This window comes from Mytilus galloprovincialis, chromosome 3 (genome assembly GCF_965363235.1).
Source record: "Mytilus galloprovincialis chromosome 3, xbMytGall1.hap1.1, whole genome shotgun sequence".
In the NCBI taxonomy this organism is placed as follows: Eukaryota; Metazoa; Mollusca; class Bivalvia; order Mytilida; family Mytilidae; genus Mytilus; species Mytilus galloprovincialis.
In genome coordinates, this window is record NC_134840.1 from 10,004,840 (window position 1) to 10,029,852 (window position 25,013).

General features: G+C 30.6%; 1 protein-coding gene across 1 annotated transcript in view; it reads right to left on the minus strand.

Moving 5' to 3' along the window:
- Positions 1-15,584, minus strand: part of LOC143067158 (neuroligin-4, X-linked-like) — a 245,086-nt gene extending 229,502 nt beyond the window's left edge. Inside the window, exon 1 of the mRNA XM_076240224.1 lies at positions 15,152-15,584. Within this exon, the coding sequence (XP_076096339.1) occupies positions 15,152-15,581 (430 nt within the window). The 5' untranslated portion in view covers positions 15,582-15,584. The remainder of the gene's footprint in view (positions 1-15,151) is intronic.
- Between the last annotated feature and the right edge of the window lie 9,429 nt (positions 15,585-25,013).

The following is a 25,013-nucleotide window of genomic DNA, read 5'->3' on the forward strand; positions in this document are numbered from 1 at the left end:
CCAGTCTGTTGAAAAGCTGGTATTGACATTTCTGAATTGTTTAAACAGGATTTGAACAGCACTGAATTGACTGCAATGGAGTTATCGGCAACGATATATGAGAAGCAATTAAAATCTTAGCAAGGCTATAACGAGTATACGTCTGCAAACTATAAATAATGTGAATCCCCCCCAAAGAACGTTCAAGACGAGAGAGGCGATAGCTACAAAAGGGATAATCAAACTCATGAGTCGGACACAAACTGACAAAGCCATTTGTGGGGCCGGGGGTTGGGGGGGGGGAGAATCGACTGTATGCAAGTATCAACTTGTGACTGGGAGACACAATTGTAATGTAATATTGTTATTAAATGTGTGTATCTTAGTCTTTAGTTTTCTATGTTGTGTCAGGTGTACTATTACTTGTCTGTTTGTCTTTTTCCTTTTTAGCCATGTCGTTATCAGTTTATTTTCGATCTAACCGTTTGCCTGTCCCTCTGGTATCGGTTGCCCCTCTTTCACAAATATTTTTGAATACATTGTATCTATACAATTCTTAATGACTGATGCTACGTGTAGCTTAGATGTCAAACATTGACGCAATATTATAACCAGATTTAAATTGTAAGCTATAGCATCAGATTCGGGTATGCGTCATAAATAAAGAAAATCACATAGATTATTTCAATATCATATGAATACAAAACCCTGAATTTCAACATAGATAATAGTCATCAAAGGTACCAGGAGTATAAGAAATTTATTAAAGACGTATCCTACTAACCGATATGTTTTATATATGAGCGATTAATAATATTTTTAAACATGTTCATACATATATTCTTTTTATTTGAAAAAAAATATTTATCCTATTAATTAAAAAAGTCATGATAATGAAATACTAATTATGTTGGCATTTTGAAAGAAATGTTTGAAAGAAGTTCAAAAGAAAAGTTTTAAGTTGATAATATGTACATGCCCATCAAGACAGATAAGGAAACGAATTTTGTTTAATGATTGCACTTATTGAATATGTTATGGAATTTTACGTCTTGCAGTTGTTCGACTAAATGACATTTTTCTTATCTTTTGACTCTAGGGAATTCGTGCAATAACAGAATCAATAAAATGAACATCTTGACAACGTCCAGGACACGAGAAATTGACAACTTATAAATGATATGGATTAAAAATTGCAAGAACAACAGACAATCTGTGACATAGTTGATGGTATATATCAACATCGTGGACTAAAATTTACTACTATAAAACTGTTGTATAGAAATTGGAATTTTATCCCAATAAAGAAGAACAACACAAATTGACAAATGTAAGATCTGTCATTTATAAGCCACATGTAATTCTCTAATACGATATAATATACTCGGGAAATCTTTTTGGGAACTTCGTTATTCTGTTATTTTGTTTGTTGCTTTCTGTTTTATTATTAGTTCAGATCAAATGAATCAAGTCTATAATTATTTCAAAACAATTGCATTTTTTTCTTTATGTTGTGATGTTACACAACTATCTGAGTTAAGGGAACAATTGCACTCTCGTGTGCATGGTCTTGATCGAGTGCCAATTTCAAGTGACTTACGTTGGATACCTTATGATATTATTGTTCTTAATTTTGCATTGTTTCACCTTTTGCAATTTAGCGACATTTCATAGTTATCTATATGGTATGGGATTTGTTCATCGTCATTTCGTTATATGTTCATTTGTTTCAGTTGTTATCCCAACCCCTCTTCTAAGATCAAAAGTGGCAAATGAAAACAGTAGGAACCTTATATGGTAAACAACTCACTGCATCAGATGCTACTCAGATCAAATATGTGAAAAGCCAAGTGTTCTATATACTATTACAAATAACCTCATCATAGATACCAGGATTAACTCTGTTTCGTCTACAAAAAGACTCATCAGTGACGCTCATATTCCATTTTTCAATGAAATGTGGGTATACTTTCTAACCTTTCTTTTCTTTTCTTGAAACCCTATCAAACAAACCAGAAAGAAAGAAGATGGGTAAACAACAACTCATTTAAAATTGAAATTATTCTTAATGATGTGCACAAGACATTAATCGTTTAGGAATCAGTGTTGACATATTTAAACACTTTTCTTTCTTAGTTTACTTTAAGACCTCGCAATTCTATCTGACAATGTATGCAAAATTGGAAATGCTTCTTAGAAGCCATTTTGATTGTTTTATAATCAGTATTTAGGTATGATCCTCAATCATACCCTATAGGTGTCAGACCACCAATTAAAAATCCCTATCTGTTCAACCAAATTTTGCAATTTTCACAGCTTTCTAAATATTTTACCTTAAGTTTAACTTCAAGGAAACCAGGTATATCCTGAATTGTACATGTATCACCTTCCTTCATGCCAATTTTCAACCAATGTTTAAAGTCTTGTAACAAATTTCTGATTTTGAAAAGACAGGTACTACCAAAATAACTCCCGGTTTTCTGGAAATCTTAAATTAGTGTACTATGTAGCGCATTAATCCTGAATTTTTAATGCAAACTCATAGACAAGTGAATTTGGGCTCAAAATGGTCTAAATATATTTCCCATTCACCAAAAGTTTCATTTCTGCAAATTTGTTGGTTAGTTTAAGTAAACAATGACATCAAAAGCACTAGTTTGTGTCAAAGTAGGACTACTTTTACATACGTTCTAAATTGGAGGGAGTAATTGGTGGTCTGACACCTATACAAATGTTTATCTTTATGGAATATTGTAATTTCGTAAGACCTTGTCTCATATATATTTGACTTTTAACAAGCTGTGAATGGTCATGTTTAACGTAACATTCATTCAATCACAGATATTGGTTTTTTTACTAAATAAAATTTAAATATTTGAATATTAGATATCTACTGAATAGAGTGATTTTGCATTTCTAGTGACTACAAAATATTAACATATCTCGTTCATTATTTTTGAGAACTTTATTAGATAAATTCAGAAGTAGGAGCTGCGCTATAGGAGCATCAATCATTCATAATACATTATAATTACAGATGACAGAATGATTAGAGATAATGTAATAAATAAAACCTTAGACATATGATACAATGTAATTTTAGTCTCAACAGGTATAGATTGGAACCAATAACTATCCTTCAGAAGAAAATTTGGGTAAAATATGTAAAGACTCAGATAATTTTACATGTAAACTAGGTATTGTAATGTGCTGTTTTGAAAGATGTAATAAAATTCGTAAAACGGTTATGTCAAATCTCCCTCACATATTTTAGAGGTGGGAGGAGGTTATTAAACATGAAAATTCTGAATTGGTAGGATCTAAAAATAAATCGTTTTGCCCTACGCAGGATGAAAATTACTGTTTTGCCAAACAAAATGCACTATATCAAAGTATAATTTAATTTTGGATGTAACCTTCTTCTAATTGACTGACGTTGTTTAATTTATCAGTTCATAGACAAAATTTAGCCATGTGACCGTGACGTCATCAACGTTTTTTCATGGTTTACTCCGGTTGAAAATGGAATTTTGAATTAAAATATGTATAATAAATAACTGTAATATTTTTTTCTGCCTATTCGAAGTAACATAAAAAATGTGGTGCACACTTTAAAATAACCAGCTACGCGGGTTATTCAGTTTGCACCACATTTTTGATGTTATTTCTTCATATCCAGAAAAAAATATTACAGTTATTCCTTAAATACAAAAATGATAACCAAAATTAAAACCTTACAAAAGTTGAATATGAATATATGCCTTCCGAAAAGATATACTAGTACTCATAGCTCCTCGTTCCTTAGAATATCGAATGGTTGTCCCTTAATAATTTTGTTATCTTTATTAATTTATCACATTATCTTTCCACTTTGTAATGATCATATGCCATGACTTAGAAAAGAGCATGGTTTCTATCATAATAGGCTTAGTGTGTTTCATTCATTTAATATGAAATTGATGTCTCGACGTTTGCATTCGCTTTTTATTTAAATAAAAATGATACAAATCTATAATACTACTTATTGTACTTTACTTCTCTCCAAACTTGTATTAAAATTAGCATGAGAAATATTTTTGTCTTGTCATGTTATAAAAAAAAATTGCCACTCGACTTTTTAGTGCTCCTCTATAAATATCATTTTAAAATAAGATAATTATTAATACAGCACAATTATATCATTATTTTATGGATGTAAGCAATTAAAATGGCACGTTATGTACATTTTCTTTTGACATAATTGATATGTGATAGCTCACTTTGGTACTGTCAGCTACGTTCGTTTACAGCTGCCAGGAGAGCAATTTAAATTGGCTGATTTGCCTGATGTTGGTAATTAGTCAGATCCGACATTTATTCCAATCCGAACATAAAAGAACGAATTGAAATTAATTTTTGTAGGAAGGAGAGATCATAAATGTAACTACAATTAACTTTTTAGTAGCCTGACATGTATCAAACTTGATTACATAATGTCAAGCAAATTTAACGATTACTTTATGTGCTGTTAAATTACAACAAAAAAGATACATTATTTTCTTCCTGTATAGAGTTACAAAGTGCATTGTAATAAGGTTTACTAAAGTGCCCATCCAAATCTATTAGTTTGGATATATGTCGCCAGCTTTCCCGAACATTTTTACCAAATATGTTTTGTCAAAAGATACCATCTAAAATGTATATAAGAGAACATGATAATCCAGGTAAAAGGCTATTCACTTAGGTCATGTAAGAAAAAAATTGCCCATAAGATTACCGAATCATCATATGGTGTTAATAAACAGAAAAAGTATAACCTCAAGAAAATATGTTGCTTTTTGTTTGGCAATTAAATAGTGTAGAAATGTAAAAATGAATATTATTTAACAAAAATAACATATCAAATAGTACTATTAGACCATCAGCAGATTTCAATTGTACATGGTACATAATTCTACCTATACTGAGTATTTAATGTATCTGTGAACTCTACAAAGAATGTTAAGTATGTCTAATACTGGCCTTTGTCTTTACAGTTTAAAATTATTTAGATTTTTGCTAACACATTTATATATTTGACTTCCAAGCGTATGTCAATGTATATGTATAAAGGATGTTTAGTTGTAGGTAAGACGAACCTCAATGTATATGTATAAAGAATGTTTAGTTGTAGGTAAGACGAACCTCAATGTATATGTATAAAGGATGTTTAATTGTAGGTAAGACGAACATTAATGTATATGTATAAAGGATGTTTAGTTGTAGGTAAGACGAACCTTAATGTATATGTATAAAGGATGTTTAGTTGTAGGTAAGACGAACCTTAATGCCGTTATAAGATGATTATTTATTATAGAGTAAGATATTCTAAACAGAAATTAGGGAATAGCATGAGTAGTTTGGATAATATATTGTTTTTAAAACTGACATGAAGTTAGATATGCGATATGTTGTAGCTTTGTGTAATTACTTTATAATTATATTTTCAGTATTCTGGAATAACTAAAGCTGACTATATTCTGGCTTTAAATATGCAACAGCTTTTAAAGATCCTACACATTCCTCGTTTACAACAAAACCACTTGTTTTATAGCGTTAGAATATTTTCTGTAATCTCCTGACATAAAAGCTTTTAGCCTCGGTATTGTACTATATATTGGAACCCTGTCAGATGCTACCTTTACATTAATGGTATTTCCCGTCTTAATTGTGTCTACTATTATTGAATTTCCTAATCTGTCCGACAGTAATTGACACTGATGCTTTAAGTGAAGTAGAAGTCACGAAGATTGTCCGTGTCGTAATTTGCTCGTCTTTATTACGCCACAGTACCTGTACTATAGCAATCTGGTTAAAAGTTCCACGAAAGGTTAGAGTTCCACAACGTATTGAAATTTGAAAACAATCAAAAATGAATTTGATCTTTAAGATTAACTACTGCTTGTAGCATTCAGTTCTGCATTTACATGTAATTGTACATAAATTACGTCATTTCGTTTTAAATTTTTATATTGACGTCAATTTCTCGCATCACTTAATAAACTCATCATGGATACCAGGAATAAATTTAGTATATACGCCAGACGCGCGTTTCGTCTACAAAAGACTCATCAGTGACGCTCGAATCCAAAAAAGTTAAAAAGGCCAAATAAAGTACGAAGTTGAAGAGCATTGAGAACCAAAATTCCTAAAAGTTTTGCCAAATACAGCTAAGGTAATCTATGCCTGAGGTAGAAAAGCCTTAGTATTTTAAAAAAAATCAAAAATTTGTAAACAGTAAATTTATAAATATAACCATATCAATGACAATTCATTTCAGCACAAAAAGTGCTGATTACTGGGCTTGTGATACCCTCGGGGAAAAAAATCTTTACCAGCAGTGGCATCGACCTAGTGGTTGTAAATAAACTCATCATAGATACCAGGACTAAATTTAGTATATACGCCAGACGCGTACGTCGCCTATTTTCTGTTTTTACTCTCACAAAAATCTTCTACTCTGAAAATACTTAGGTTAATGCAACCAAACTTGACCACAATCATCATGTGGGTTTATTGTTTAAAAATGTGTCCAATGATCCCGCCTGTCAACCAATGTGGCCGATATTGCTAAAAATAAAACATAGGGGTAAAATGCAAGTTCTTTCTATTATCTTCAAAACAGCTTTTACTGACTGCTTACTTAAACTAATTAACCTGCTGAGATGAAATTTCATAACGGTGGTTGTACTTTATAGAAAGTAACCCTAACAGCAACACAATAGGGATGCACGACCTTTTCCCATGCTAAATGTAAGAATATAGACTATAAAGAATTATAAGACCAAACACAAACGAAGTGTTTAGATCAGTTCCAGATGAGGAAGCTAATATTTATTTTAAAAATACCATTTTTACATAAGTATGCATTATCACGGTCATGTCTAGAACAAAGTACGGGAAGACATAATTCAGTACAAATACATTTCAGAAGATTTGGACAAGGTATTAGTAAACGATGGTCCTTTATAAGATAGTCAAATGCGCACGTGTTTTATAGGAAAATATTGACATTCAAGTATATAAACATATTCAACTTTTAAAATCTGATGCATCATTGTGACTTTTAAATCGAATTCTCGTATACACAGTGATAAAATCTAGTCAACGCAAACAGACAAAATTCAAACTGTATACGATGATTCGAGAAAGCCAATAATAATACAATAAAGATCAACAGTTATTTCTAAATAATAATTCAAACAGACCTTATCTCAATGTAAACATTGAATATGAAAAGACCACAGAAATACATGTACAAAAATCGAGACGAACTTTACTTTAAATAATTGTATATAAAAAAATTAACTTGCACAGACAAACTTTTAATTGTTTATATTCACGAACAGACTTTCTATTAAGCATGTACATGTGACAAAAGCAGACCCGTGTGCTCGATATCTTAGGTGTGTTAAAATATGTATACTTTGGGAAATGGTTACATGCTAAGGACTTTGTGGAACAACTACAAAATTGGTGATCAGAAAGATCTTTTAATTAGATATTTTTTTTTATTAATATGCAGCAAAGATTAGCATATTTTGAATTTCAGTTTCACAAGCTTCCAATGAAATTATCTCGATAAAAGCTGAACATAAAGCAAAGTGTATTGGCATGTATATTTCTAATAATACATGTAACACAGTTTAACAAGTAACTTTTGTAAAATGAACAAATATTATTTAGAAATAACTGTTGATCTATATTGTATTATTATTGACTTTCTCTATCGTATACGTATGAAGATTGGATTTTCTTTTGTTTGCGTCCCGATATTTACCACTATATATACGAGCATACAGTTTGGCTGTACCTGCAAAAAAAATATTACAAACGGTTTCGAAATCCTAATTTTTACAATGATGATGTTTTTCGAGTTGGTTATCCTTTAAATAAAGCATGAAAACTTATTGTTAGAGGTTGCTAATTTAACACTGTGTGTACGGGGCGCCGAATAGGACTCTTGTGGTTTTGTACAAAATTCAATCCTGTCATAACAAAATCATTTTTGTCTTACAAAACTATGTGATACAGACTTGTTTTATGAGAACTTCATTTTTCTTGACAAAATTCATTTTTGTTGACAAAATTCATTTTTGTAGACACAATTCATTTTTGTTAAGACAAAATTCATTTGTGTAGACAAAATTTATTTTTGTAGACACAATTCATTTTTGTTATGACAAAATTTATTTGTGTAGACAAAATTCAATTTTGTAGACAAAATTCATTTTTGTAGACAAAATTCATTTTTGTAGACAACATTCATTTTCTTCATTTAAGTATGCAAATATAAACTTATTTGCATACAAAATTGACTTTAGTAACACAAAATTGCTTTTTGTGACAAAAAAGAATTTTTTGACAGAAAATTCACTTTTGTGTTAAATTTTCACTATTTAAAAAAACTCAATTTTGTCTACACAAAAATAAACATAAAATTCATTTTTGTCATGACAAAATTCAATTTTGTGTTTATTATTGTGTTGACAAAATTGACTATTTGACACAAAATTTAATTTTGTAATGACAAAATTCAATTTTGTGTCTATTTTTGTGTTGAAAAAATTGACTATTTGACACAAAATTTAATTTTGTAATGACAAAATTCAATTTGTAGACGAAATTCATTTTTTTTTTACACAAAATTCAATTTTGTTATTACAAATTTCATTTTTGTAGACAAAATTCATTTTTGTCATGACAAAGTTCAATTTTGTGTTTATTTTTGTGACACAGAATTGACTTTTGTGACAAAAATGACCTTTGTGACTTTGGTGGCACAAAATTGACTTTCGTGGCACAAAATTGACTTTAGTTTTAAATTTTCACTTCTGTTTAACAAAACTCAATTTTGTCTACACAAAAATAAACACAAAATTGAATTGTGTGACAAAATCTCAGTTTTGCATGCAAATTAGTTCACAGAATCCAAACTAAACTGATTTGCATACAAAATGGACTTTTGTCGCCCAATTTTCAAATTCGGTAACAAAAGTAAAGTCTGTGTTACAAAAATGAATTTTGTCATGACAAAACTAACTTTTATCCAATGAAAGATAATTTTGTATGACAAAATTTAAATGTGTAGTATGCTAAAAATTTTGTTAAACTGAACTAATTTTTGTTGAAAAAAACTCACTTGTGTCCGTACAAAATTGAATTTCGAGTACAAAACCACAAGAGTCCCATTCGGCGCCTCGTAGTGTGTAGCTCTTTCAATACTCTTTTTTTTTTCTGTATAAATGTTGATTTTGTTTACAATAACTTACAAATAGACTAAATAGTATTGCTACATTTGTAATACTTTACACCTATAAACATCATGTTTCTCTATGACTGTTTATAAAAGTTTATAAAATAAGAAATCTGTAAGATGTTGGATATGCACAGATTGATATTCTGGTATTAAATTTAGATACATTATTTTTGTAAGTTGTTATTGGGTTTGAACTAGCGAATACTCTCGGATCTGCACTTAGTGTCTTCACTATTGTTGTTAGTCGTTTTCTTGTTGTTTTTTTTTTGTCGATCCGATTAGTTAGGCCCTTTTCAATTAAGTTTCATAGCTTGCATTTTTGTTCTGTTACACAACTGTCTTATGTATGGGGAAGGTTGGACACCTGAAAAACTGTTTGAAAAACGGTCTCTTTCTGTGTGTGCCTGTCCAAAGTTAAGAGCCCGCAATTCAATTGGTTGTGTGTTGCTTTGTATCCTATTTGTTTATTTTTGTTGTTTGTACATAATAGTTTTATACTGTAATTTCCTGTGTTTATTTCCTAAATATAGTCTCATAGCTATATTTTGTATAATGTTAATTTCCTCATAGAACACTTTCTCTACAATCAGGGCTCTATTAAGGGATGAAAATAAGTTTGACATTTGTGTTACAATCTAAAATGCTATCAATGTATTAAATATTAGGACAATGTCATGAAAATATAAACTTTTTTGTACTTACAAAACTGGGGATGGGCTCGGTAGAACTTCGCCCTTCGAAACGCACGTCTGACGTACTAGATTATAATCCAGGTACCTTTGATAACTACTTCCCCAGTTTCTCAGCCTCATACAAAAAAGTTTATATATTTCTAAAATTGACCTTCTATTGTATATTAGTTGTTAGTTTTCTCGTTTGCATAATTTACATTGCTCATTTTTGAAGGCCATCCGGTAACCCATAAAAGTTAACTTCTACTTTGGTGGACAGTTGTCTGTTTAGCAGTCATACCACATCTTTTTTTATATTTGTATTCATATATTTAGGATGTATTCTTCTGACGTTTCAGTCTTGTTGAAATCTCGTTCTGGAATTATTTCCAAAACGTGTGATACAAGCGGAAAATATCAATGAATTTTAAAAATATTGTAATCAAACATAACTCTGTGAAAAAAAATGGAATATTTGCAATGAACAGTTTTTGAGTAATCCAGTTTTCAAATTTTTCGACCAATCAAGTCAGTCTTTTTAGCAAAAATTTTGAGAAAATGGGCGAGGAGTACAAAACATGATTTTACAAGAATCATGTACATTCCATATTAGTTTTGTCTTTACAAATTTCTTAGATATGTATTTTGTCAATCATTTATAACAAAAAAATGAAAAAATATGCATTTTGTTCTTAAAACTGAGAAAAATCACAAAGGAGTAGGTCATTTTCAGGAAAATATAAACTTTTTTGCATGAGACTGAGAAGAAAATAAATGTTTGATAACTATTTCAAATTGGCACATAATGTTTAGAGATGCATAGGGTCAAGAAATATAAATGAAAAACATAAAGAATTTTATCTGATGACGTCACAATTACGTCAAAATATGTACTTTAATTTTCTCAAAGAAAACAGAATGTATGCATTTTTCTATGTTTATTTCCATTGTGGAAACATCGTGCACAACCAAGAAACAACAAAATTATTTAATATTTTTATATTTCGATAAGTACAGATTAGTACACACAGTTTTCAAAAAAGATTTATGGACATTTGAAAGAAAGATAATAATCTCAATTATGATATACATCTTATTGTATGTTTCAGTCTTAAGAATAAAGATTAAGTGTCATCTTTAATGTGCTTTAATTGACGTGATGTATTGAACTGTCAAGAAAGAACTGACTTTGTGAACTCTAACAATCTTTTGTCTCTCGATAAACATGATGCAATTCAATGTCAGAAATCATAATGTCGTAAAAGTATAGATTTCTTTCATATGTGTCCCATTAAGTCCTTACGTTAATGAACTGTAACAACCATCCTAGTTCTTTGAGAAAGTTATTTATTGAACACATTTAGAATAATTGTATTATTTACGTTAGAGTATTGCCCCTTTGTTTAAACAGGAAAACTGTTGTCTGAAAAAATATTGTGCTTAACTTTATAAAAAAAAATTTTCTTTATTCCCCAATAAATATTAGTCAAGAATCTTAATTTATATTTCATTAAAAACGACTTTATAAGTCTTTTATTGTTTTAAGATGCAGTCGCTTATTTAGATCTCCTTCATAAAAGCGATTCAAACTGCAATGCTAAGTGTTTGAAAGAAAAAAATACTAGGCATTCTTTTCAGGACTTCGTGCATTTATTCCGTCCGATAGATAGTGTAAAATAGAGCCTTGTAATGCTTGAATACATGACCACATGTTTCCGTTTTCTCACCAAGAGAGCGGCCAAAATGCTTAATATATTGTTTTACATTTTCAGATATTCTTTATTTTAGCATTATTACAATTACAAATACAAAAAAAACTGTTTAACCAATTGTCGTTGTTGGAAAAATTATTAAAAAAATTTAGAAAGTGTTAAAAATTGAATGAAATAATAGTTTTAATAAATTTGTTTATTTGACATGTATGTCCTGCTTAAGACCGATTTGCATGCTTCATTGCATTAAGTAGTAACATCTTGATGAAAAACTTCAACTTTATACATAAATACATGTAAGTCGGCGAAGAACTTTGGTTTCAGAATGTAAATTTCTTAAAACAATTTTGAAACTTTAAAATCAGATTCGTTTAAAATCTATTCGTGTAACATAAAAGTTTCAAAGCGGTTTTAACTTTTTTCAAATATGCAGTTTCTACTAGTATCTAAACATAAAGAAAAACACACCTCACTTACACGTACTACGCCTGAAAGACAGAAAATATTTGCATATTTTAATTAACTGCATATTAATTCATGTGAATATAAACGATAAGTATTCAATTTACCGTCACCGAATAGAAAAAAAGAAAATGTAAAATGACACTTCAAAAAGCTTTTGTGGTCGAAGCTCTTTTCTAATATTAGAGAAAAAGCATATTTATAAAAATAAGGAGATAGGGAATGATTGCCAATGAGAAAGTTTTTCATCTAAGTTCAATTATAGGTTATCGTATGACCTTCAAAACAATGAAAAAAACATACCTTATAGTCTACTGTAAAAGTCCGACATTTATGCATATTTATATTTTTTTTTTTTCCCCTTCACACCCGTTTGATATTTAACGAAAAAACGTGTTATGTGTTGACTTTCCGAATGTTTGGTTTTGAGCAAAATCTTTGTTTAATTGATCCAACAGGAGGCTTAGTGATGGAATTATCCTGTCTAGTCGTCCTTATGACGACTGGCTGATGGTCGTAAAGTCTCTACTATCAAGACTTTTTTAAAGAAAATTCCTCGATATGCTTTATGGAAATTGGAATTAAGAAAATAGTGATCAGTTCTATCTTTCATTTGTCAAAAATAATTTGAAATTAATGTGAAGTTTCAATTGTAACAGCAAATGGAAACCCAAGTTTCTTCTATTCTTTTCAATTTACTCCAATGATGTCTGTATATCTCAAATCTTCCAAGAAGTCATAAAAAAAGAGGCCTTTGGTTGAGAATTAACTGAATTCATTGCACCTTCTTTTTATATAAATACAGATGTTCTTCGTCGGAAAATATCAAACTAATATAGACGAGCTTAAAAAGGCGACTAGATTTTCTCTCTTTACTTGGTGAAAATTTTTCTTATTCTAAAATCTAGTTTTTTGTTTTCAAAGAGAACTGTAAAGTTATTATTTTAGTTTTCATTTTCTGTTTTGTAGAAATTTGTTTTTAACATAATTAGCATTGTCAGGTTGTCGTCAATAACCCATTACTTCTAAACAGCCGGATGTCTCGGCTGCACATATTTCAATCATATACATTTAATTTCAATTAAACGGAAATATCAGTAGCAAAATCAAACAATTACTTGCATCATTTTCGATATTAACATAAGTCTGTTGAGGTCTGGTTGCATGCAAGTAGTCATAAAAGTCTGAGAAATAGCCCATTTATGTGCAGTTTGTATACTTGTTACTTGAACACATTACGTGTCTGATTCAATTCGAACTAGACAAGACAACAAAATAATGTTATACATCTATAACTCGTGGATCGTTTCATATTATGAATAATTTTCATAAGGAAAATAAAATGCCTACATCCGCACATCAGAAACTAATTTCAAGCGATAGCCTAAAACAAATACGTACTTCATAAAGTGGATAGACGGGAAGACCATTTGATTTTGAGGAGGCAGTCAGTCCGCAAAAAAACACCTGCTTTTGAACAAGTTGTCAGTAACTGCAAGTTCTCTAAGATCTGTGCTTAGTGTCTCTTTGTTGTAGGGATGTACAAGTACCCAACCTCGTCTACTCTATGTTTTTGTTAGCTGTTTGCTTTTGTATCAATCTGGTGAATTAAGCATTTTTCAACTGATCTTATTGTTCGTTCTTATGATGTACTGGTACACCACTGTCTCAGGTAAGGGGAGGAATTGGATCCCTAACATGTGTAACCCCGCCACACTCTGTATAAAAAAGAAGATGTGGTATGATTGCCAATGAGACAACTGTCTACAAGAGATCAAAATGATATAGACATTAACAACTATAGGTCACCGTACAGCCTTCAACAATCAGCAAAGTATGTATTTTGTCTGTCCCAAAAAGTCAGGAGCTTGTGGTAGGCGTTTGTTGCTGTGTTACATATTTGTTTTTCGTTCATTTTCATGTAAATAAAAGAGAGGCGAAAGATATTTCAGGGACATTCGAACTGATAGATTGAAAATAAACTGACAATGCCATGGCTAAAAAAGAAAAAGACAAATAATAGTACAAAAAACACAACATCAGAAACTAAAGACTAAGCAAAACGAACTCCACCAAAAACTGGGGGTGGTCTCCGGTGCTCCAGGAGGGGTAAGCCTATCCTGCCTCACATGTGGCACCTGTCGTGTTGCTCAAGTTATTACAAACCTAGTTAATAGTCCAATTCGGTGGGTCACATTCGTGAGAAGGGAACGGGATTGTAGCTTTCTTGTTTGAATTGTTTTACATTCTCATATCGGGGCCTTTTATAGCTGACTATGCGGTATGAGCTTTGCTCATTGTTCAAAGCCGTACCATGACATATAGTTGTTATTTTCTGTGTCATTTGGCCTCTTGTGAAGAGTTGTCTCATTGGCAATCATACCATATCTTTTTATATGAAACAACGACAACCACTGAATAACAATATTACATTCATTTTGTATTATTTTACTATTACATTTCTACAATATGTTTTTCATATCTCTATAGGTCACAGTTAATGCCACACTTTACGTTTTCGACCATGCAAGAGCAGTTTATGTATTCAAGGAAACAGTTTGTAACAGCAACTTTAATTGTTTCTGAATACTCGATATTTATGTCATACATGTATAATTGTTTCTGAATACTCGATATTTATGTCATACATGTATAATAAATTGTTATGTGATTCTTGTGAATAATATTGTTTAAGATATTGTGTTACATGTAAACACTTTCATCATTTTTAATCAAGCGTTTGTTACCCATATTGTTTAAGAATATCTATTCTAACTTGACATTACATTTTTGTATCTTATGTACGAGTGTGTACAGGTGAAATTTTGTCTTGGAGTAGGCAGGTATCATATTAAAATATAAAAAATGAAGTGGACAATGTGTGTAAAAAAAACATGACACCAAAGATAAAACATTTTCTGTACTAGGTTATAACCAGTTAATCTACGAGAACCATCAGCACCTGTATATAGCAAGCTTTATTATTGGAATGATCTTTATTTGTCCTATCATTTAAGAGGGGACTTCTATAATGAGAAATATAATCTTACCTTTCCGTGGAATATACAAATTCATCATTAGGCATTCTTCAGCTTGATTTACAACATGTTTTTCGATGTTCTTGCGATGTTTCAGATAATTTATAGGACGTTTAGAAATTCCTTGTCCTGGCATATAAGCTTGCGGACACACACCACGATAACTTGTATTATAAAATACTCTATTTCCAATCCATTTCTCAAGTGAACTTGAGGGAGGAATGAAGCGCAATCTCGTTTGTCTTGTAGATGCATATTGTAATCCGTTAAAGACTTCTACCGGCCTTAAACCATTCCTGTGAATCATCATACCTATCAGGCTTCCGTAACGAGTAGTATACACACGTGGTGACAGCTTACATTCCACTAATGTCATATTCAGGAGAATCTGAATTGATGTTATCATCAAAGTTATACTTAATTTAAACATGTAGTCCTTCATTTTTTAAATGACGTCTGACAAACTATATAAACACGAATTAAGATTAATGCTATGATTTATTTTCTAAAACATATTGGTATGACGGTTGCATGAGTTCTCTATAACTGTAGCCAGCACCAATGCTTTTAAATCTATTAGTTGTTTCCAACAATTGAGAAGACAATAAATGAATTATAACAATCTCGTGACATGTTCTTTAAACCACTTGTATGCTAACATATCATGTTGTTTATTGGTCGAGATTGCTTTTCATATTAAAAATCATAGCTAGTTCCAGTTGCGCATGACAGGACACAATGTTTGTAGAAATTGCTAAATTACTTCAAATATGGTTTGATGTATTAGATGTATGGCCTAAATTGCTTTCTTTCTAAAGTATTCTTAATTGATAAGAATACTCCGTGGTGTAATTGTATCGGGAAAACTGTGTGCCTTTAATAGCTAGTGTTATTTAGATATTAGCATTGTATTCGATGATATGAACAGCGATGATAAACTAACGTAAATTGACGAAAAAAACACAATAGAAACCATCAAAATGTTTCTTTTTGGAATAACTACGTCTGTGAAGTATATAATTGATGTAAGGTAATACTTTTGTTTTTTTTAAGATGACATTGAAAGCAGACAATAACTTAGTTGGCTTACATATTATACATGTAATCATAGAACCTATAAAAAGAAACATTGCTATTTTCAGTTTATCAAGAAAGAAGAAAAAAGGTCAACAGACCACACAAACCGCCACTTCTTAACACAAAGGAAAAGTATATGTGTGGCTATTTAAAGCGCATTTTAGATATCACATTAAACAATAGCTCCGCAAACATTTCGTGCATCCGAGACTCTTTACGGGGTTAACGTTGACGTTCCAACCCCAACATTTGATTGCCAGGGATGCATGAATAATTACGTAGCTACACAACAAATAAAGACATCAAAAGCACAGCCAAAAGTATCTTATGACAACTTTGTCTTATGAGCGCTTCAGACGAGGTCATGATACGAAATGGGCATTAGAAATATGTAAATCGACAAAGTTGTTTTACTAACTGTAAGTTCTACACATCTACGAACTTCTTTTTTTTTTTTTTTTTTTTTTTTTACTTTTTAGGGGAACTAGATCAGTATTGTCCGAAACGTTTGATTTTTTTCAAAAATAGTTGTGATTGACGCTAGCAGCAAATATTATATGGGATAATTGTATTTAACAAGAAGCTTAGCCTAACTTATTGGAAAGTGTTCAAATTGAAGCTTCTCGTAGCTTAACTGGTCTCCGACGTACAACTTCTCTTAAAAAATTATACACTTAAATAGGTCTTGAAAAATTATCAGACAGAAGGAAGAAGCATAAACTTATTACATTTTATAAAATAAAAAGTGGATTTTCTCCAAGTTATATGATAGATTTATTAGAGCCTTGTCTTCTCACACCGAATGATTACGATCTTAGGAGAGACTCTCAGAATTATACCATCCCAAAATGCAGAACAGTTTCATAATATAGAAGTTGCATACCATCTGTTGTTAACTCTGGAATGAATTAGATCAAATGCTAAAAATTCTTTGTCGATTAACCAGTTCAAATCTGTACTTGATTGAATATATAAACCAGAGATTCCTCATATTTTTTTTTTTTTTTGTTCAGGTATAAGAAAATTTAATATTATTCATTGTCAATTACGAAACGATGCAAGTAATTTGAATTCTCACTTGTTTCATGATTTTTTGACAGAAGAACCTTCCTGTCCTAAATGTTTATATAAATGTGAAGACAATCGACATTATTTTTTTGATTGTCCATCATACACTTTTAACAGAATCACACTCCTTGATTAACTGTTTGCTTATGGAGTTGACATTGATTTAAAGTTGATATTATTTGGTGATCAATCGATGAGTATTGAAGACAATGTGCAGATAGTTCAGGCTGTTCATGAATATATAAAAAATTCAGAGAGATTTGTATAATAAAATGTATTTTATAGTCCAAAACCAAATTAACTTTTACTTTGTATGTCTGTATTTTATATTATATTTAAGCTCCTAGACCCGGACCAGCTGAAAAATAATTAAAATTGAAACAAAAGTTAAAAATCAAACGACAGTACTGTTCTGTAACTCATTCATCATTTGTTCTTCATTTGATCATCATTTTATACTGTTAATGTTTCATTGCGTACATTGCTTTACGTGCTCCAGTTTTAGGAGTTTTATATACAGGACAGTGTAGGAATCCGCGTTACCTTTCCCTCTCTTCTGAATAACGAAAACTGCTCAGTAGGCCGTGTGCACAACTGCAAAGAACATTCAGCGGACAAGTTGTCCAAAGGAACAATTCGTGGCTAACCACAGCGTGAGTTACCTTTAAAACATTACAAATTATGTATTTACATCAGCTATGAACTGTTTAATATATTTTCCTATGATATAAAGAAACTATGAACATTTAACCGTTCAAACTGTTCGTATCTGCGATTACACAATTTAATTCAGACAGAACCCGACGTGTGCAAGAATATTAATCTACTTATCATTATAAAGAACATTTACAGCTTTATATAACTACGAACTGTTTATCCGTATTTTTAATGGACTTTAATTATCATTGAACACATTGTAAAATTGTATTTATATTTGTATTTTCAGTTTTTCACCATTTGGATTGGTAGTAAAATAAAAGTCAGCTCCTGATTGTTTTATCCTTACTTAAAACCAGTCATCTTGGTTACACTCACTGGTCCGGCCAGTACAAGTACATTGAAATTAACATTATTAAAGCTGAAAATCTAATAAATGCACCTTTATTTCTATATCATTCATATATTCAATTTGTAGATCTTTAATTTCTTAAATCTATTTTTTTTCTTCTAATTAACATTCTAAATTATTTTTATACTATTATAATTCTTTAATGTATCAATATGGTTATTACTCGCTGTCGTTTTTCTTCAGGTGCAATAATTTAGTGAAAATAAGTACATGATATCAAACATGTTGTTTTAAAAATGAGTTATTAAATTTATTATTTTAAATAGCTGACTGGAGTCCATTGAATTTAATGTGAGACCTCTAAATCAATGTTGGAGTTTATTACCTAGAATATTCAAACGTTTTTCATAATTTATTTTATTTTTTATTTTTCTGAGTTAACATTTGAAGCATTTTTAAAATAGTCATACTTTTGATCTGAGTTAACTATTTGAAGCATCATTATAGCCAGCTAAGAGGTATTTTTGAAAAAATTAATTCTGTTTTGTCATGTTTGTGTATGTGTTGCTTTGTTAGAATGTAATATATTGTACCTTGTTTTGTGGAGAGGGCTTCCATAGGCTATGCCTGTTGCCCAATCCAATTCAATTCATTTGAACAAAATATTGTTAAAACTTAAACTAGCAGTAACTACGTTCAATCAACGATATTCATACGTTTTATTTATCACCATATATATCACGAATCAAGCTATATATTTAGATTTTGATGTGACAATCATTATTGCTATTTGAATGTTGTTTTCATATCCTTACTTGAACTCACAGATTTCCCTTGACGTCTGGACAGTGGAATGCGACTGTAATAACAAAAAGCCCTGCATAAAAAACTCAACCAACATTGCTTTTGTGTGTGATTCATATTACATAAACTTCTTGATAACAGAATTAGGTATAGACGATTCAATTGTTAACTTGAAATATGCGTCCTCGAGACGTACCATAGAGGTAATCCTGGACAATAAAGTGTCTGCTTTATGTTTCTTTACAATTTCACCCAAAGATGAAGAACTTAATTTTCCTACACAGTACTGGATACAAAAATTACATAATTGTCCTTAAAATGATTATTTATTATTCTGCCAAGTACACCAAGAAACCCTTTTCTAAACTATTAACAATTATAATTTTATCAAAAATCGAAGCAGGGCTTCAGCGTAACTGTGAAACTATCTACTCCTAGGGCGATGTGAATCCGGTATGAATACATTGTATGGTCATAGTACATACAATCTAACATATCTTTCCTTTTGCAAGAGTATAAAACATTTTACTTCTTTACCCTTAACACTAGTCTAACACTTTCTAAACGTTTCATAATCTACAAAGGCTAAATACTTTAAAGGTACATTTTATTTTGCACCTGATGTGAGTTCCATCAATAATAGTCTGTTCAGTGATGATCGAGACCAAATTATTTGAAAATTGTATATTGTTTCAGAAATGATAAAATAAAGAAAACATTGTATTATGTTTGTGCGTTCTTTCCGGATTTCCCTTCATTTAGAATTTGGAAACCCTCAAAAAATAAAACCAGTCCTGAGTTTTTGTTCACAAATTTATAAATCTAGTGACAAAAAGATGAAAGTAAATTATGATGACGTTTGGATGACTAGCAAGTATTTTTCTCGTAAGATTTATCGCAAAACAAATTACAATGAAAATACATTCTTAAATTGACAAGTTCTATATAACTGAAAAGTGAAACATTTTGTTTATACAAAGTGCATGCTCAGAACAAAAATAAATTAAGATGTGTCCACTGAGAATACGGTCTCAATTTTGCATTCACAATACCCAGATGGGTCAGAAATTATATTGGTTCTGAACAAGCCATGATTCAAGAAAGATGAGGAGCATCTTATTTATTGTTTTTGAGTTTCCTCCAGATAAAGAGTTATCAGATACATCTTTACTTATAGCATTTAGCTTTTTAATCGAATTTTAAATTTTGAGATAGAATCTGCTATTCGGAGAAACATATCAGTATTGTTCCATAGTCTTGTATTGTATGGTTCAAAAGATTCTTTAGTAAGGCATAATCAACAAAAACGGAACTTTTACAAAGAAATACAGGTGTGCTCTTCACACAGGGTAAATCCCTTATTGCATGGAAAAGACGGATATTGTGTATGTTGCATATTACAAAACATTCGTGATTGTTGTCTTATACTACTGTCAGCTAAAGTTTCCAAACAAGCATCTACACACAGACTTTTGCAGAATAATGATATTGCCAAATGAAATGCCCACTCATATTGAAATAAAATGCCCATTCATATTGCCAAATGAAATGCCAACTCATATTAAAATGAAAATAGCGCTTGACATGAAACAATGCTTGTGTATGAATCAGATATGAAATGATAGTACTTAATGTTAGCACTTGTATGCTTCAACTTATCTTCTGTCCTGACTTAAATTATCAGCGATTTGGTCATGATAAGAATTTAATAGTTTACAAGACTTTTCGAAACGCTAAGGAGTGTATACCATAAGAATATATTATCTTAGCTGTATTTAAACAAAAACAAAAACAAAAAAAACATTTGGAATGTTGGGTCCTCGGTGCTATTCATCTTCGTACTTTATTTGTCTTAACTTTTCAACTTTTTGTTCATATTTAAGGCTGGTTCAATGTATCAATGGTGATATTATATGTAGAGGTCGACTTTTCTTGCGTAGAAAAAAATACTAAATTGTGTACATGTTTCATACGAATAGTATTATACTGGTTATGACAGTTGTTATCCATCCGTTTGATGTGTTTGAGCTTTTGATTTTGTCATTTGATTACGGACTTTCCGTGTTTAATTTTCCTCGGAGGAGTTCAGTATTTTTGTGAGTTTACTTTTGCGTTCAGAAAACAACTTTAAAAAATGGATATATGAGACTAAATAGCACACATAAAATCATTGAAGATCACATGTTAGATATAACTGATGTCTGCTGGAGATCCATTTACCTACGTACATCTCCCTAGCCTTCTGAAGATATTCAACCATAGTAAACATAACAATTCACGGACATGTCAGTTTAATTTCGATTTATGAGTTTGACTGTCCCTTTGGTATCTTTCGTCCCTCTTTTCGGTAGATGATCTATCTTAATCTACTGAAGTTAGTTATCATGCTTTCAAATGCATGAATTGTGATAATGATTCATACATATTTGTTTTGAAAATATTGAAATACTATACAGAGCAATGAATCTTCCATTTTATAACTGTTTTTATTAAAAATGAGCGCTTACTGTATTGTCATTGGGTACTTGTTTAAGTTAATGATTTAGGCGTTCGTACAACACTGCCTTATATGCCACAGAACATACTTTTGTTTGTTTGGTTATTTCCATATTTTACAGGACTAACAAATCCAGTCCATGCCTTCAATCTACATTTACAAGTTCATTATTCTAAAACCAGTTGTTGGCATGAGGCGGATTATGTACTTCTCGTATATTTTACGATGGTATGATACGAACACCCTTACGGGAGATAGTGTGTTTCATTTTCATATGATGAAGATATAATATTTAATCAGTTAAATTGGGGTTTGGAGCTGGCATGGAAGTAACTGTTCGTTGACCTTTGTTTATTTACGTATCATTGTCATTTTGCTTAGTTTCTTCTGATACCTATTTTGACCTCTGATTTCTTTAAAACTGAGTTTTACATGTTTTACTATGCGTATTGCTGTGTGTATTAATTTTACATTGCATGGAGGTTTAGTAGAGGAAGATGCCCTTTGTTAGTCTTGTATAAACATATATTTTTTTTAATTTAGTTCCACTTATATGTTTCCGGAGTTTAGTTTGACTTCCGTTTTCAGTGAACTAGTGCAAATTTTTGCTTAGATGCACGCTGATGCCCATGCCTCCGGATGAGTGATTTTATAGCTGTGTTGAAAACCTATGGATTGACCTTTGCTTTTTGGTCGAGTTATTGTCTCTTTGTCGCATTCTTTTACCATTTATGTTTCAATATTCTTATTTTATATTTGAGACACCTTAATAATAAAGAAGCTGTGATTGATGGCTTATGTGAGTTATTTATACATGTAGGTTATATCTTAAAGAAAAAATGAAATGCAGTTACTGTCTTGTCAATTTCGGCAGTAGTATGTCAGTTTAGTTGGCGCAACTGAAACCTTTAGTTTTCAAAAAATTCGTGATGCAAAAGTAACATTTGCGCATATTGTTTTTGGCCCAAATGAAAGCATTTTTTGGGTTCTAACTTTGATTTTTTTCTATCGTCATTTCCTCAAGGTACTTCCTACATTAATATTCAATGTGTTCGATCAGCATTTCAACTAACAAATTTGGGTAGTTCCTGATTCAGTTTGTGCAGGTTGAATTCGTAATCTAAAGAATCGACCTCTTTCTATACAATATTATAAAGAACTGAAAATCTTGTTCTACATGTGTTACAAATATGATACACGAATTAAAACATGTTAGAGAGAAGATATATGGTATCATAACGTGTCACTCATGTTTAAGATTAGTTCCGGGTGAATGAAGTCAGTATCTGTTTCATGTGTTTACTGGATAAAATACTCAATTAATTATTAAAATGGTGCTTGAGTAGACAATAGGGAAAATAGAAAATAATTCAGTAAATGCATAGATATCCACCAGGAATAGAGGCATGTAGTGTAATACTCTCTTAATGTTTTAACCACTAGGAATTTAGGAATTGTAGTATAGTTTTAGAAATTAATCTCAACAGTATAGGTAATTACAATCAGTGATATTTTTTCAGATACCAAACATAATGATAAACCATTTTGACAGACTGTTTTATTCAAAAATTTGTCATAAGAACTCATTGAATTTTTATTTTTTAATAACCTTGCAAAATATTTCCTTCACGAACATATACAAATCATTCACGATTTAATGTCAATACCTTACCATCGATACTTATTCTTTCACGATCCTTTTTCTCGATAGACCGAATGACAGCCGCTTTGTAGTTCATAGCGAATGAAACAAACAACCAAATCAAGTTGAAGAATAGCGATTGATGGATTATCTTAACTTCAAATTTTAACATTAGCATACTTATGTTGATCGTTGCTTATGTTCATTTCTATTTTTTAATAATTACATTAGATGTATTTTTCATTATAATACTTTATTCTGATTGGCTAACTGCACATTACGTGTTATTCCGTAAGCAGTTGCATTGCTCAATACAACTTTTTATTCATGATAACACGTGGTCCAACAATAAAGTGCACAGGTGAATTTAATAAAAAAAATATATAAAATTCGTGTTTTCATGATCATAGCTAAAAAATGTAATTATAAGTATTGAATGCTTCTTTTTGTAACTTTATAGGGTTGTAAAAGCGTTGACCGTGCGCACATTTTTAGAATGAAGCGCTTGCGCGCTTCATACAAAATGTACTTCAGTCAACGCTTTTACACCCCAATAAATTTACAAAAAGAAGCATTCAATTCTTAAGTGTATCCATTACATTGTTTTTTTTTATTTCTAATGACTTGATTAATCCGTAACTTTTTATTTATTGCTTTTTTTTCATATTTATCTGATCAATTATGAATAACTAATTTTTAATCAAATTATGGTGATGGTATTTTAACACTATATTGACATTATTTTCATCCTTTGTTTTTATTTCTATCATTTCGTTCAATTATTCATAATGTTATATGATTACCCAGTCATAAATTGTGTCTTAAGCTGCTTGATCCGACTACAGTATAACAATCATAACTCATTTAAAGTAATAACATTGACAATATTTCATAAAATTCTATTTCGAAAATCATTGTTTCATCAAATAATTATTTCCGTCTGTATCAATATTACACAATGTAATGGGAATAAGGAGCCTGATTTGGGTATGCCGGCAAGGGAGACAATTAACACGACCTTCAACAGCGGACGAAGACTCAAACTATATTTAAAAAACACGTACATTTACCAGATGTATTTGAACAAACTAACAGTACAAGGGCTTTATAGCCAGTCAAGGTCGTTAAAAACATAAGTCTTAAACAACAACCCAATATTCATATATTTTATTTGAAGTCTATTTTAAGTAAATATTTTTTTACGTAAGAACTCCAGATTTTCAAATACCTATATTATAAATGAAAAATTTTGTTTTGGTCAATATGTTCGTTATAAAAAAAAATGATTAGATATGGACAACATACCGGTCATTGTAATATGTAGCTGTTATGTCAACAAGAATGATCTAGCAAGCTGGATGATGTGCCTTCTATTGTAATGAGCAAAACACCATCTTCAAGCAAGTAATACAAATATCAACGATTTTAATGATAATGACGCATTTCAATTTTCTTACATGACTCTATGCAAATTTTTTTTCTTCGTGAATTATTATGATTTTTTAAAGAATGGTTATAATAATATTAAATTGAAAGTGTCAATAAGTCAGTTGTGGTTGGATACCAATATTATAACTCAGATAAAAATATGTTTTTGGACTTTACACTTGTTTTATAATATATGATACTGTTTCATATGGAATATTTTGGACTATGATAATGAAACAGTCTGTCTGTCTGTCTGTCTGTTTGTCCAGAAATGAATTATTAACTGGAGGTTCAAATGTAAGAGAAAAACAACAATACTACGTATATGTCACTACATAAGTATAGAAGA